Source organism: Cydia splendana, chromosome 19 (assembly GCF_910591565.1).
Source record: "Cydia splendana chromosome 19, ilCydSple1.2, whole genome shotgun sequence".
NCBI classification, from domain to species: Eukaryota; Metazoa; Arthropoda; class Insecta; order Lepidoptera; family Tortricidae; genus Cydia; species Cydia splendana.
The window spans coordinates 10,046,888-10,059,874 of NC_085978.1; the positions used below are offsets into that span (position 1 = coordinate 10,046,888).

The following is a 12,987-nucleotide window of genomic DNA, read 5'->3' on the forward strand; positions in this document are numbered from 1 at the left end:
AAGAAAAAATGGTATAAATAGAGTAATTAATACTTACACCAAATAAAAAACAAATAATTTATTACAAATTCTACTTTGTTTACAATCCTGGTCTTGATGATCTTACACATACAAGAGGGCCAACACGATGACTAGCAACGATTTACTTAAAAATGGCACCATCGATGATCCGGGTGCTGGCTCAAAAACTCTGCCCCAAACAGCAAAAGCATACAACTCTTTCTCAGTGTTAACTAAGGTATACGTGAAGACCGTGGTCTCATCACCTTGTACTTCAGTATACGTGTATTCGCTGGGTTCCAAAGGCATGATAGACACATCTAGGGAAATCGGGAAGAAGGACGAATCGTGAGCATCCAATCGAGTATCAAGTGCTGGTGTAGGCACTGTGGCTACAATAGTCAGCTCTTCAAAAATCGCTGTAGAATTATCAACGAATGTCGGGAATCTGTAAAGACCCAAAAGTACTAAATGTAAAATGGGAATAAAATTCAGACTCAAGGTGTTGCTCAAACTAATAATGTAAAAAAAGAACTGCATTGCCAGGGAGGTTTTGGGATTATACTGAGCAACCAATCCCGAAATCGCGAAAAGAACATTTACCCTCCCATAGAAAATGGACCAGCCAAAATGTATGAAACAGCCAATTTATTTTTTCTCGGTTACGGGGTTGGTCCCATAGTAAAAGTTGCTTCAGTATAATCCCAAACCACCCTGGCAACGGGAATGCAGGAATTTTATAGCCACCCCGTATAGAAGAAATTAAATAAGTATTTGAAAACATAACATTCAATTAAATACATAGTTTCTCAGCACTTCTTTCGGAGTTTGTTCTCTCGTTTATGAATAATATTTAATAGTACTTAATCTAAGATATTCGAGTTTAATTTGGACCAAACATGAGAGATTTAGGACTATAGTTGGGTTGTTTGTTTTACGGTGCATGAGTAGACTGAGTCAACCTTAGAAATATAGTTTGTACCAGATGTTTTGCTCATTACCTTTTGCCACAAGTGTCAATGGTGTCCCCTGTGCAAGTGAGCACGGAGCATATCCTGGTGTCGCCCTCGCCCAGCCCGCTGAAGCTCCGCTCCCCGTCAAACGCCATTGCCTTGTACTGATACTTGCTCTAAAATAGTTATTCCACATTAAATAAGAGCTAAGTATATTCAAATGTACCTAAGATTTAGGATTGACATCACCGGAAATTAACGTATGTAGACGATGTGTTGCGTTTTTTTTGTGTGTAAACGGTTTATCCGACCGATCCTTTCATTTTCATCTGTCCCATTACTTCTGCGCCCATTTTCCTTACATCACTAAGAGATTGGGAGCACTTTTTGGTCAAGGCTTAAATTACGAAATGTACCTATACCTTAGCCAAAAAAAATGTGTGTACCTACATCAACATTTATGATTAATAACTCATGGACTTTTGACTTTTTTTATATATCGTACATTAAGTTCCTGAAAACTCATTGGTACGAGCCGGGATTTGAACCCGCGATTTTCGGATTGATAGTCGCACAGTCATCTCGCTATGCTAATACTCGCTGGCGAGCCAGAGAAGAGAAGCATGAATAAGAAAAAAAATACATGTTGCGCCGACCCCGAAGCAAATGTGAAATGGATAGGAAAGGATCAAAAAGATAAATAATAATAACGCAAACAATATAAAAAAACGTATATTTGGATTCTTAATCAGTCTAACGTTACATTACAGTCTAATTCTTAATTAGGTACTTAGATATAGAGTATAAGTAAACACTTTAAAGTACACACTTTAAGTAGAGCATATATTCCTTAAAGGATGTTAATCTTTAACTCTATCGGTTCCATATATCACATCTTCAATCTTGAGATACTTTCGTACATCCTCATCGGTCACTTCCGTACTATGATCCACATCTTTCACATAAACTCTCCCCCAGATCCCAAACGACATCAATTCGTTCTGAGGTGTATTTATTTTATATGTAAGCTTTTCCCGCCCAGTTGAACTGTCTGGTTGGATCTCGTTTTCATCATCAGTTGAGTCTAAGTAAGTAAAATTTGAAGGGCTTAAAGGAAACTTGTTGATTCTGAACGACGATGGGAAATACACGACGTTATTGCATTGCAGTGTCTTGTTGTATTGCTTGCGTATCGTCGACATATCTATTTGTAGTTCTGTTACTTCAACATCTGTTTCATTTTTGTTGAATCTGCAAAAAAAATACGATAAATAATCTTCTTTTACAAACTAAAACTTTGCCTTAACCTGTTGGACGCCAATGACCGATATATCCGCACCGCAGGTCCAACGCCAAAGACGGATTAATCGGTCACAGACCACAGAGCAACATAGACCTACGTGCATATGTATAAAGTTCAATTTCAGTTTTGACACTTCGGTGACAGCTTTTGTGTTTGACACGGCGTCGAAAAGGTTAAAACCAGTGTTGGCCGAAACGTGAATGCAATTAAATATTCTTGACCATTAACCAGTACAAATTGAACCGTCAACTGTAACCGGCCGTTATCGTTTACGGTTCAATTTGTACTGGTTAATGGTCAATTGCAATTAACGTTCGGCCAACACTGGTTAAAACATACCTACGTATAAATTCGTTTCTGTCACTATTGCGGTACTGTTTTATAGGGGAGAATTTTTAATGTGGCTACGAAGAAAGGAAATAAAGTAGATCGACAAAGTGTATCAATAAATGGTAGCGTGGTTTTGACACGGCTGAAGTATGTAGGTAGATGGCGTATATGATGCATTTTGCAGTATACAAATTGTGCAAATCTATATTTTTCAAATTGGGTATTCATCAATGCGTTTAGATTATGTCCAGAAAAAATACTACCACTGGCACGGCATATCGGCACTAGTTACTTTACACCTGCCAGAGAAGACAACGGCGCAAGAAACTCGGCGGGACTTTTTTTAAGCAGTGTCTCAATTAAATAGTCATTCATTAGAATCTAAGTGTATTCATTTTTAATCGGTCTGGCCTAGTGGGTAGTGACCCTGCCTATGAAGTCGATGGTCCTGGGTTCGAATCCCGGTAAGGGCATTTATTTGTTACTGAGACATGGATGTTTTCTATGTATTTTGTATATTATATTTATCGTTGTCTGAATACCCACAACACGAGCCTTCTTGAGCTTACCGTGGGACTTAGTCAATTTGTGTAATAATGTCCTTATAATATTTATTTATTTATTTAATTGTAATTCATCTTTAATGAACATTACATGCTTGTGAACGTGAGGTCATCTTCTGAAGGTCGTTTCAACAACGGTCGTTGCGGGCAAATGGCCCTAAAGCTAAAACTTGGAACTTTCAGATTAAGATTTTAAGGTACAAATTTATATTTTTATAAAAAAACTGCTATTTAGCTTAGCAGGGCAGATGTAGTTTCGCTCACCTGTAGGCACATGTTTTGGGGTCATCATCCCGACATGCCACCAGAAGACAGCTGGCCACGCCGAGTTGCCGACGAGTATACGTGTTGCTGCCGTCCTGCACGAACGCGCGGTACTTGTGGCTCTGACAACACAAAACTAATTACTTAACATTCATTGGGTTATTCTCCAGATTTGTGCCTGCGTAGGTAGGTATAAACTCCGTCAAATAATACTAGACTCGCACCAAGAAAAGTCTGCAGCCGATTTGATAGCCCACGCAGTGTAGTAAGTGTTATTTATGCATCAAAATTTCATAGAAGTTTGACGTTTAGAATGACACTTGCACTGCGTGGGCTATCAAATCCGCTGCAGACTTTTCACGGTCTGACTCTCAATGCATGAAAAGATTGACGGATTTGAGGCTGACCGCAGTCATATAATTTGAGAGCGACCCAATTTAGGTTAAGATAATTAAAGTTAACTAACTAAAAAAAAAAATGAGAATTTTAGGTTAGTATTAGGTTGCAGAGATGGATAAAATCATATTGCTCGCGAATATTTGAAAATGATCCATTATAAGCGGGGATTCTTTTTTATAAATAGCCAAAGTAGAAGTATAAGTAAGCAATAAACTTACCATTCCGAATTCTGCATGCATAATTCGTTAGTCAGTTGCTCTTAAGTGTTAGTTACGAACCAGATTTCATGCATATTTATATCACTTAAAATGCACATGCGAACTACCTAATAACGCGCAAAAATATCTGAATGAAAGAGGCTACTACTTTTGTCAACGTCGATTTAAATAACTTCCGTAGAAACAAGAGGAAACAATGTAAAAAGATGCCTCGTGTCTTCAATCTTTGCTCGCGTTATGTGCCCAAGCTATATATCTATCATGCACTACTTGGGGTGGTATTCCACCTGTGCAATGTCAGTGCGTCTCACTCTCTCATTAAAGCAAAATGTGAGACGCTACACATTGGACAAAGAAATTGGATAGGTGGAATACCACCCTTATTCAAAAGAATAATCCAAACTGCGTGTTTCAGCCATGCGAGTCTAAACCTAATACTAATTACAAAGTGTCGTTTAAAAAAAGTATAAGAGCGTATCGGGTTATACATACATTACATATACACAGAAGCAAATAACAATTAATAAAGGTTTTTTTAGAAAATACGCTCCCCACACCAAAACGTTTACATCTAGTTAGACAAGAAAATTGGTCTAAAATAGTTGCACGTACACACGACTTCTCCCTTGATCTTTTACTTGTTTGTGTGCGTCACAGAAATATGAATATAAGGTGTGCGTCTATAAGATTAGGTACATTAGGTGCGAACTTAATACCCCCTTATTCATAAACGTTTACTAAAGTTGACAAGCCGATAATAATCGTTTGTCCCTTTCCGACGTATTGGTATTATGGAAAGGGACAAACGATTATTATCGGCTTGTCAACTTTAGTAAACGTTTATGAATAAGGGGGTATTAGACGCTACAGAGGGGCGCACATTTAAAAAACCGTTATCGCATAGTCTAATAAAACATGGTCTTCTATTCCCAGAGTGACACAGGCCTACGTCACAATAACATGGCCGCTATATATAGCGCTATCGCATATTATCATATAGCGCTGTCGCATGATGACGTAGGCTTGTGTCAGTTAGGTGACCTAGAAAAGACGGGAATGGAGTACCAGGCGGAGTATATTATTATACCATGCGTTATCGCTATTCGAGTGTCCGCCGCAGTCAGAAATTAACTTACCCCGTCACCAGCCCTCGGAGTCAGCCTGACCCTGAACGTGCAGCTGACCTCCTTGTCCACCAGCGTGAACTCCTGGAAGCCGGAGACCAGAAGCCGGCTGGTGTGGTCGGGCAGGGACGGGTCGGCGATCAGCACCAGACTGTCGTGGTCGGTCGGGGGGTCGTAGATTGGGCCGGGGAACGTCATTCCGGTTACCTGCGAAAATTATTCACAACCTTATACATAAAACTAAGTTAAATTGTATCCTTTTCTAACAAATACAAATTCCACATATCCAATCAATCATGCCTTCTAAGACTGGTTTCTTCATAGAGAAATAAGTACCTTTTAAGCATAAGTCATAAGTTTGGAATTAGTCTTATTATAAAAAAATATTTGCATAGCTCACCTAAACTTATGATAAATTTAGTGAGCACTCTAATATTTCTCTATCATTTCTTGGAGAACCATTCCAGAACCTAAATTACATGACTGTGAAAATAGTGTATTTTTATTGTTGAAAACTCTATCTCGGTTACTTTAAAAACTTGTAAAATATTTAACATGCATTATTCATTTCATTCATTCATTCATTTAAACAAAATAATGTGAATAAGCTGATCTTATTCTTCAACCTATAACACTTCATTAACCCCTGAACATATGGTCCTTCGAGCCGGATCTGAAACACCGACCTATAGATCCACACTATACAGTCCACCAACCACATTTAACAGACTGATTAACGTCAAACAGCACTGAAGTATGAAATTTTCCATAAAAAATTTTTTTTGCGAACGCTTTAACGGTGACAGACAGTTTGGTGCAACCGACCCTTAGGTACTTAATCTAAGTAAGACACTTACATTACCAGGAACCTTGGGCACCCTCGAGACTAGAAGACGGGTAGTAGGGAGTCCGGGCATGATGCTGGCTAAGGCCCCGGCTTTTCCAGAATAGATACCAGAACCTGTAATCATAATATTTTAAGCATTCGATTTACTTAACTGGCTACAGACAAATGATTAGAAAATGATTATGATGTAAAAATACCATTATAGGTAAATTATAATACAAAATACAGTACATTTATTTCCTATCCTGCACAGAGCAAAGGCCTGTCCCTGATTTTAAAAAGGCTATAGTTAGGTATAGTACCTATAATGAGCGAATATGTATGTCTTGTATGTCAATTTTTACCTTTGAACAGGTTTCTTATTGTTGCGAACGCAACCTTTTATTTGTATAAAATCTATATTCCTAATCCTAATGCAGTAGCTTTACTAAACGCAGCCGTCGGGCTCGGCTAGTATTCGGAAGCTTTTTCTAAAGCACCAATAGGAGCGCTCCACATAGGTACCCTGTGTCGCGGCCAATTAGAGGCACCTAAATCTAAACCACCATTTTGTACTGTTCAAATATTGCAAATCTCTCTCATCAGCGTCCATACAATAGCCACACCTCTTCTGCATTTAACCGTTTAGTCAAAAACCCTTGTAAACCAGTACTTTGGAAAATTACATCAGTTCACTAAGAATTGAAGCTTTTTATTTGAGTCGTCGACATCCTGACCTGCACGGCGGCTACACTTATCCTCCAGTGGAGGCCGTGCAGGTCGGATGTCGACGACTCAAATAAAAAGCTTCAATTCTTAGTGAACTGATGACTTATGTACGTATTATCTTAATTAAATATGACACAATTAATATTACCAGCACTTCCAACTCGCACGTTGTTCGCTCCAGCTCCAAGGAAGTTCACATTTTGGGCAAAAGCATAGGCTTCTTGAATCTGCACCGCTGTAAATTTAATTCATACATTTTACAACAACTACCACAGTAACAAGACCAACTCTTTAGACATTAAACGAATTTCAGCCATGTGACAATGCGGGCAGATCAAGTTGATTACCTTTTGTCAGTGTTCCGTTTTGCTTTCGTTATAGGTACCTGTAGTAAAACTGAGATCCCCAAACTATGTCCCGCGGGCCGAATCCTGCTCGCGAACCCTCCTATTGGCCCGTGGAAAGGAAGAAGGAGAGTTGACGGTTACTTATACAATCCGGCTCGCGTAAATGGACCGGCAGCGCTAAAGGTCTCACCCGGGGCCATGAGTGGTCTTCGAGTCAAAAAGCCTAGACCGATGTACAGTCACCAGGAATAATATGTTACACAACGAAGGCCGCAAAAATATCTGCCACGGTCTTATTCGTAGTACAATAAGAGCGCGTCACATATTTTTGCGGCCTTCATTGTGTAACATATTATTGCTGGTGACTGTATCTACCTACAAAATTTTTTGTTTTAACTCACCAGTCAAATACGGCATCTCCGAGAACCACATAGTGGAGAACAGAACGTCGGTGATCTTGTTCTTCTCGACCACCTGGATGGCGGGCACCTGGAACATGAGGTCGAAGCAGATGTAGTGGCCGAAAGTCACGCCGAAGTCGGTGCTGAAGAGGCCCAGGTCCGGCCGAAGAGCTGGGGTGCGGGTGAACTCGCCGAAAAGGTTTATCTTGCGGTACCTGGTGTAAAACATGTTCGAAACATTGTGATTTTGGAATGATGTTCAAAAAAAGCTAATGTTACTATAGAACAAAGGGTTTTTGATAGTACTAAGAATTAGTTTGTGGCTCAAATTACTTTAATTAATGATCTAGGTACGTAATTTGTCATATACTACCTATATAACTTAAACAGTAGCTGAAGATGGCACGGTCCCGTATATTATGCGATAGCCAAATTGTTCAGCGCTAACAGATTCACATCAAACAACTTTTCTGGCGACTTGGGTATGCAAGAGGACTCAGAAGATAATAACTACCTACACTAACCACTTTAATTGATGTTTTGATCTGTGTACGGGTAATCCCCCCAAACCCACAACTCACCTGTCAATAACAGCACCAGTTCTGTCAAAAATGACATTGGTATTAAAGAGATACTCTTTCTTCTCCGGGCAGTACTCCTCCGAGTCTTCCGCTATGCTGGTGCAGTCCATGACCTCCTGCACGTTGATGAGGACGTAGATCTGGTGCTCTCTGGCTGCTGCTGATATACTGACCATAATCTGAAAAGCGAGAGTACTTATTGAGGCTGCAAACTCTATTTTTAACACATTCATTGCCACCCAGGCAAATAAGACATCCGCGCCACTCGCGCCTGGCCACAAGAATTTCGTCATATAAAGCAGTAGTACCACGATCCCGACTATCGGGTCGTCCGGCCTTGGAACGAAATCATAAAATACCCGATAGTCGGGTTTTCGGCACTGAATGTGCTAATAAATAAAAAAAGATTTTAACTGATGGGTGCGTCGAATATTCGACTAAGTTTTGCTCTATGTACCTACCACATGGTGTACTAAGTGTATTAACACCGTCGGCAACGAGACTTCCGACCACTGCGACCTTGGTGGTTTCCGACCATATTATAATAGGTGGTTGGTAAAAAAATATATTGGTAGACCAAGGACAGGGTGATTAAGTTCAACTTGTGGTAGCAAAACTACGACTTGGGTTTAATTTGATAAGCTCTCGTGGATTTATAAACTTTCGGTTGCCATTCTGTACCCACGTTTAGTGATAAGGTGATAGAAGATTTGAGTTCATAATCTATACCGGGCGCTAAGTGGGTGAGTGGTAAATTATTCTTTTTAACCCTTCAAGGCAAGAATTACCTCATCATAACTTGTAGGCTGCAGAGCCGGTATAGGCTGTTGCTTCAGCAGGCCATATATGGGCACATCCACCCTGCGGTCGCCTCTGGTTAGTGTCATCTCTGGAAATACTATGATGTCTGCATTCTGGAAAAGCGATGTTATAAAAGATTAATTTCCAACCCATGTCATACGATGAGTTACCTAGGGTAATCTAAATCACATTTTCGAGAAGTTCAAAGTTTTAAAATATACACGCGAACTAAAGTGTAAGTCAGTGAGTGTAAGTAGGTACTCGTACCTACATACTATTTAATTAATGACATAAAATATGTACAAAGTTTCGACAGACCACAATGAGTCGTTATGAAACTTTACTACGAGTATTCAGGTATTCATAGCAGGTTAGAATAAGAATAATATTTATTTGAAAAGAACCTTGTTAACCAATATCAATATCCTGTGGCCCCACAACGCAACGAATTTGATAGCCCACGACTCAGTGCCAGTGTTATTTTAAATGTCAAACTTCTATGAAATTATGAGATATAAATAAATAACACTTGAACTGCGTGGGCTATCAAAATCGCTTCAGACTTTTCTTGGTCTAACTCTATAAAGTAAGTATTGCCACCTCACCTGGTCAGCCGCCTGTGCGATGAGCTGCACATATCTGGCGAGGTTCTGGTCGACGTCGGCGGAGACCTCGAACTCCACCACGGCTCCGACGTAGCTGTCATCCTCTGGTGTGGATCTCTGCAGCAACAACAACATTAATACATGTAGTCTTAAACTAGTCGTAATTAAAGTAGTCCTTTCTTTTTATAACTTGACACACACATATATTTGCTACAACAATAGCTAATTATTAGTATTCGATGATTAAATAAATTGTACGTCAACGTACCGTAGGTAGAGGATTTAGCGGTTAAGTACCTAATAGTAAAATATGTAATTTAACAATATTTGTAATTTTATAGTAAAATATGTAAATTGAATAACTGCCTAATTTTTTTAACGCTGACGACGTGTTTAAATGATATCAGCAAAACTTTGTTAAGAAAGTAAGAGCATGTGCAGATCATTTTACTAAGTAGCTAAGCAAGTGAGCTTGTGAGCTACTTCTGCTGTTGACTGTATATGTGTACAGTGTGTACTGTGTGTAGTGTGTGTAGTGTGTACTCGTAGTGATGTACAATAAAGCATACGTATACGCGCATTTTAAGACATGTTAACATTGTAAATAATACGATGTTGAAAGCGTACCTACTTCGCTACTATCTCTGTGTAATTGTTTACGGTCAGTGACTTCTTTTTTTATTATTGTGAAGCGTTTACCCCGAATATTTCGCAAATTGTTATTTTGTTTGTCAATTTAACTCCTGTTGAGGTAATTCATTTAATAGTTAGTTAATTTATGTTATCTTAGTTAATTTAGATATCAAATTATCAGTGTTCGTACATTTTCCAGCATTTTTGGTGCAGAATTGGTATAAATAATTGCAACCCTAATGATTAATTAGCGTTAATTACGTTAATATTAACCTAAATTTACCATTTCAGTTGTAATTATCTATACCAATTCCGTTAACACCACTCTGCTGCACCGAAAATGCTGGAAAATGTACGATCACTGCTAATTATGAATCAGTTAATATTGCACATTGATAATACAACATAATATAAGTCTAAACATATTATTTATTTTACATATAAGTCGAGAATAACATGCAAATAAGAGTCTGAACCAAAATAACTACCTGATCGGATGACACAGCTAAACAAAGAAAACACACTGAGGAATTGAATATTCTGGCCCACATCTCAAAATTAGTATTTTCTAGAATTGGCGTTTTTTAAACCATATTTACGAACAAAACTCAATGAATACGACCACTTAGATCCACAAACAAAGACCCACTGAGAAACATCAGCTGATATTTCACATTGTCTGTCTCCCTACTCAGAACTTGTTTGCCGGTAATCGATTCGACTAATATCACCCGTCTCATTCACACGCGTTTTAAGTGTAGAGGACAGAAATGACGCATCGTATGATGCAGCGGACATTCTATTAGAATACGCTGCAGGGTAATGTTTATTTTTGTCAATATATATGACCGATTACATGTGAAGTTCGCGCATTCGCGTTCACAACACCAGAAAGTTGCCATCATCATTGACTGCCATTTTGAATCGTAATTCAACGTTAGAAAGTCTAAAGTTCAACAAAATCATATTCGAGTCTTTTTTCAATTCAAGTCTGTTCGTACACACTTCAAATTTGTACCTTGTTTTCTAATAAATAAGGTTCAAATTTGTCGTTACAACTACATACTATCGCCGGAGACAATGTGAAAAGGTAGTAAATAAATTAGAGATTTTACTAAGAATTAGAGGTAGGTATAAAAAAAATACTAATATACAATGTATGAAACGTAGTAAACGTACCTGAAAAGATAACGGCAGCAGACAAACTAATACGAAGCAAAACAAACGATATTGTGCCGCCATTATTATCTTGATAATAATCAGCCACGATAATTTATTTATATATGTTTATTCGTCGAATCCAGCTAGCTATATGTGCTGGAGTTTGAACGAAATAAGTATGCTCGTAACATGCTGTGTGCTTTTATGTCTCCTGAGTAGGAGATAAGAAAAGTATGCATAACACCTAACACCACACGGATAAGTACGACATGTCGCGGAAAATGACGTTCCGGTAAGTTCTGCCTACAGATCAATGTCCAATGTCGTATATATATTATAGGGTTTAAGATAATCAGTTCATCCAGATTAGCTAACACTGGACTAATCAGTTCCTAACATATAGGAGTAGGATTACGATCTGTATACCTACGTGTATGATCTTATTACTTGGTACATAAATAATACCTATTTAAGAATTATATATTCATGAGTTTCATGACTGATAGATTTTTTTTCTGCAACATAAACTGAATTATCATATCCTTTCCTATTAGCCAGTGAGCTATAAAATATTTAGTACCAATTTTCCTTACTCTTGCCTATTTTGTAATAATTTAATATCCTGTAGGTATTTGTGTGTATTTTTCTTTCTTTGTTCACTTTCTATTAACCTTTAAAGTAAACCGATTTAGTTACTTCGCGGCTTATCCACAGGTAAAGCTTAATAAAAATACTTTCAAGGCCACGAAATTTATAATTTGAATATATTTACTATTTACTTTACCTAGGCTTTAACTCATTTACTGCTATTTAAACTAAATCCGGTTAAATCTGAACAATTTGTTTTTGATGGTTTTGATACGACATTAAAGATTGCTCACGCTGATTGGTGAAAGGAAATGAAGATCGTGCGTGAGATGCGCGCCAATCACCAAGACGATCGCCAAGCGCTTATCAAAACCAGTTCAGAAACATAACGAAATGTTAAATCTGAGGGCCTACCGCGAACCACGTTCCACGTGTTGCCTCCCTGTCACACTTACGTACGAATTTACAAGCCTCTGAATCGGGCTCACGGTCGTAACGTTACGTCGTCGTAGCACATACCTACCACGTCCCACGGGTTTTTCCTGTATGTAGCTAAAAATGGCTAAATTTATTCGTAAAGGTGAAACATGTCGTGAATAGTGCCGAATTGTTTAGATACGTCAATTATTGGATGACAATGGAAACAAATAATGTAAAACATTATGAGATCAACGCTTCACGCGGGGAGATCCCTGTCCATGAGTAAACATTTGCGAGTCATATTAAGTAGTAGACCTTTATTAGGCCTCCTAGGCAATGGAAACAGAGTCAGAGTAATTATTAAACTTTAATATTAGATAAATACATCAAAGTATATTGTATTAAATCCCGCGTAAGCCGTTATCTCAAAATGGTAAAAGTTTTTTTCGACAGTTCCATCAGTCATCACATCACTATATCATTCATTTTCATATGCGATATTTTATCAGTATCTACTCACGCTGTTATTATCTAAAAGATATCAAATTGACACTAATCCTCTTGTTCCTAAGATTTTTCTCAAATTTCCTTAAATCTGTTCAAAATTGCATATTTTCGACTAAACTGATAAGGTTTTTCCATTCCATTGCATCTGGTGGTATATTTTCGAAGACATTTTGCGTACAATGATTTTCAAAATTACGTCATATCCTAAAATACATAATCTTTAGTGTCGGGTGA

The 12,987-nt window shown here is 38.2% G+C and overlaps 1 protein-coding gene across 3 annotated transcripts; it reads right to left on the reverse strand.

The window, feature by feature from the left end:
- Window positions 1-87: 87 nt before the first annotated feature.
- On the reverse strand, window positions 88-11,396 carry LOC134800187 (vanin-like protein 1). 3 transcript variants are annotated; one of them, XM_063772676.1, is made up of 10 exons: window positions 11,257-11,396; window positions 9,445-9,561; window positions 8,827-8,952; window positions 8,039-8,217; window positions 7,458-7,672; window positions 6,858-6,944; window positions 6,012-6,115; window positions 5,167-5,361; window positions 1,002-1,129; window positions 88-448 (listed from the first exon to the last, which is right to left on the reverse strand). In XM_063772676.1, exons 1-10 carry the CDS (start codon window positions 11,317-11,319, stop codon window positions 103-105), a joined length of 1,560 nt encoding a protein of 519 aa, XP_063628746.1. In that variant the 5' UTR covers window positions 11,320-11,396; the 3' UTR covers window positions 88-102. The 3 variants fall into 3 exon arrangements, with proteins under 3 accessions (XP_063628746.1, XP_063628744.1, XP_063628745.1); XM_063772674.1 differs by lacking the exons at window positions 88-448; window positions 1,002-1,129 and adding exons at window positions 1,668-2,204; window positions 3,414-3,535; XM_063772675.1 differs by lacking the exons at window positions 88-448; window positions 1,002-1,129; window positions 11,257-11,396 and adding exons at window positions 1,668-2,204; window positions 3,414-3,535; window positions 10,566-10,718.
- Window positions 11,397-12,987: the final 1,591 nt, after the last annotated feature.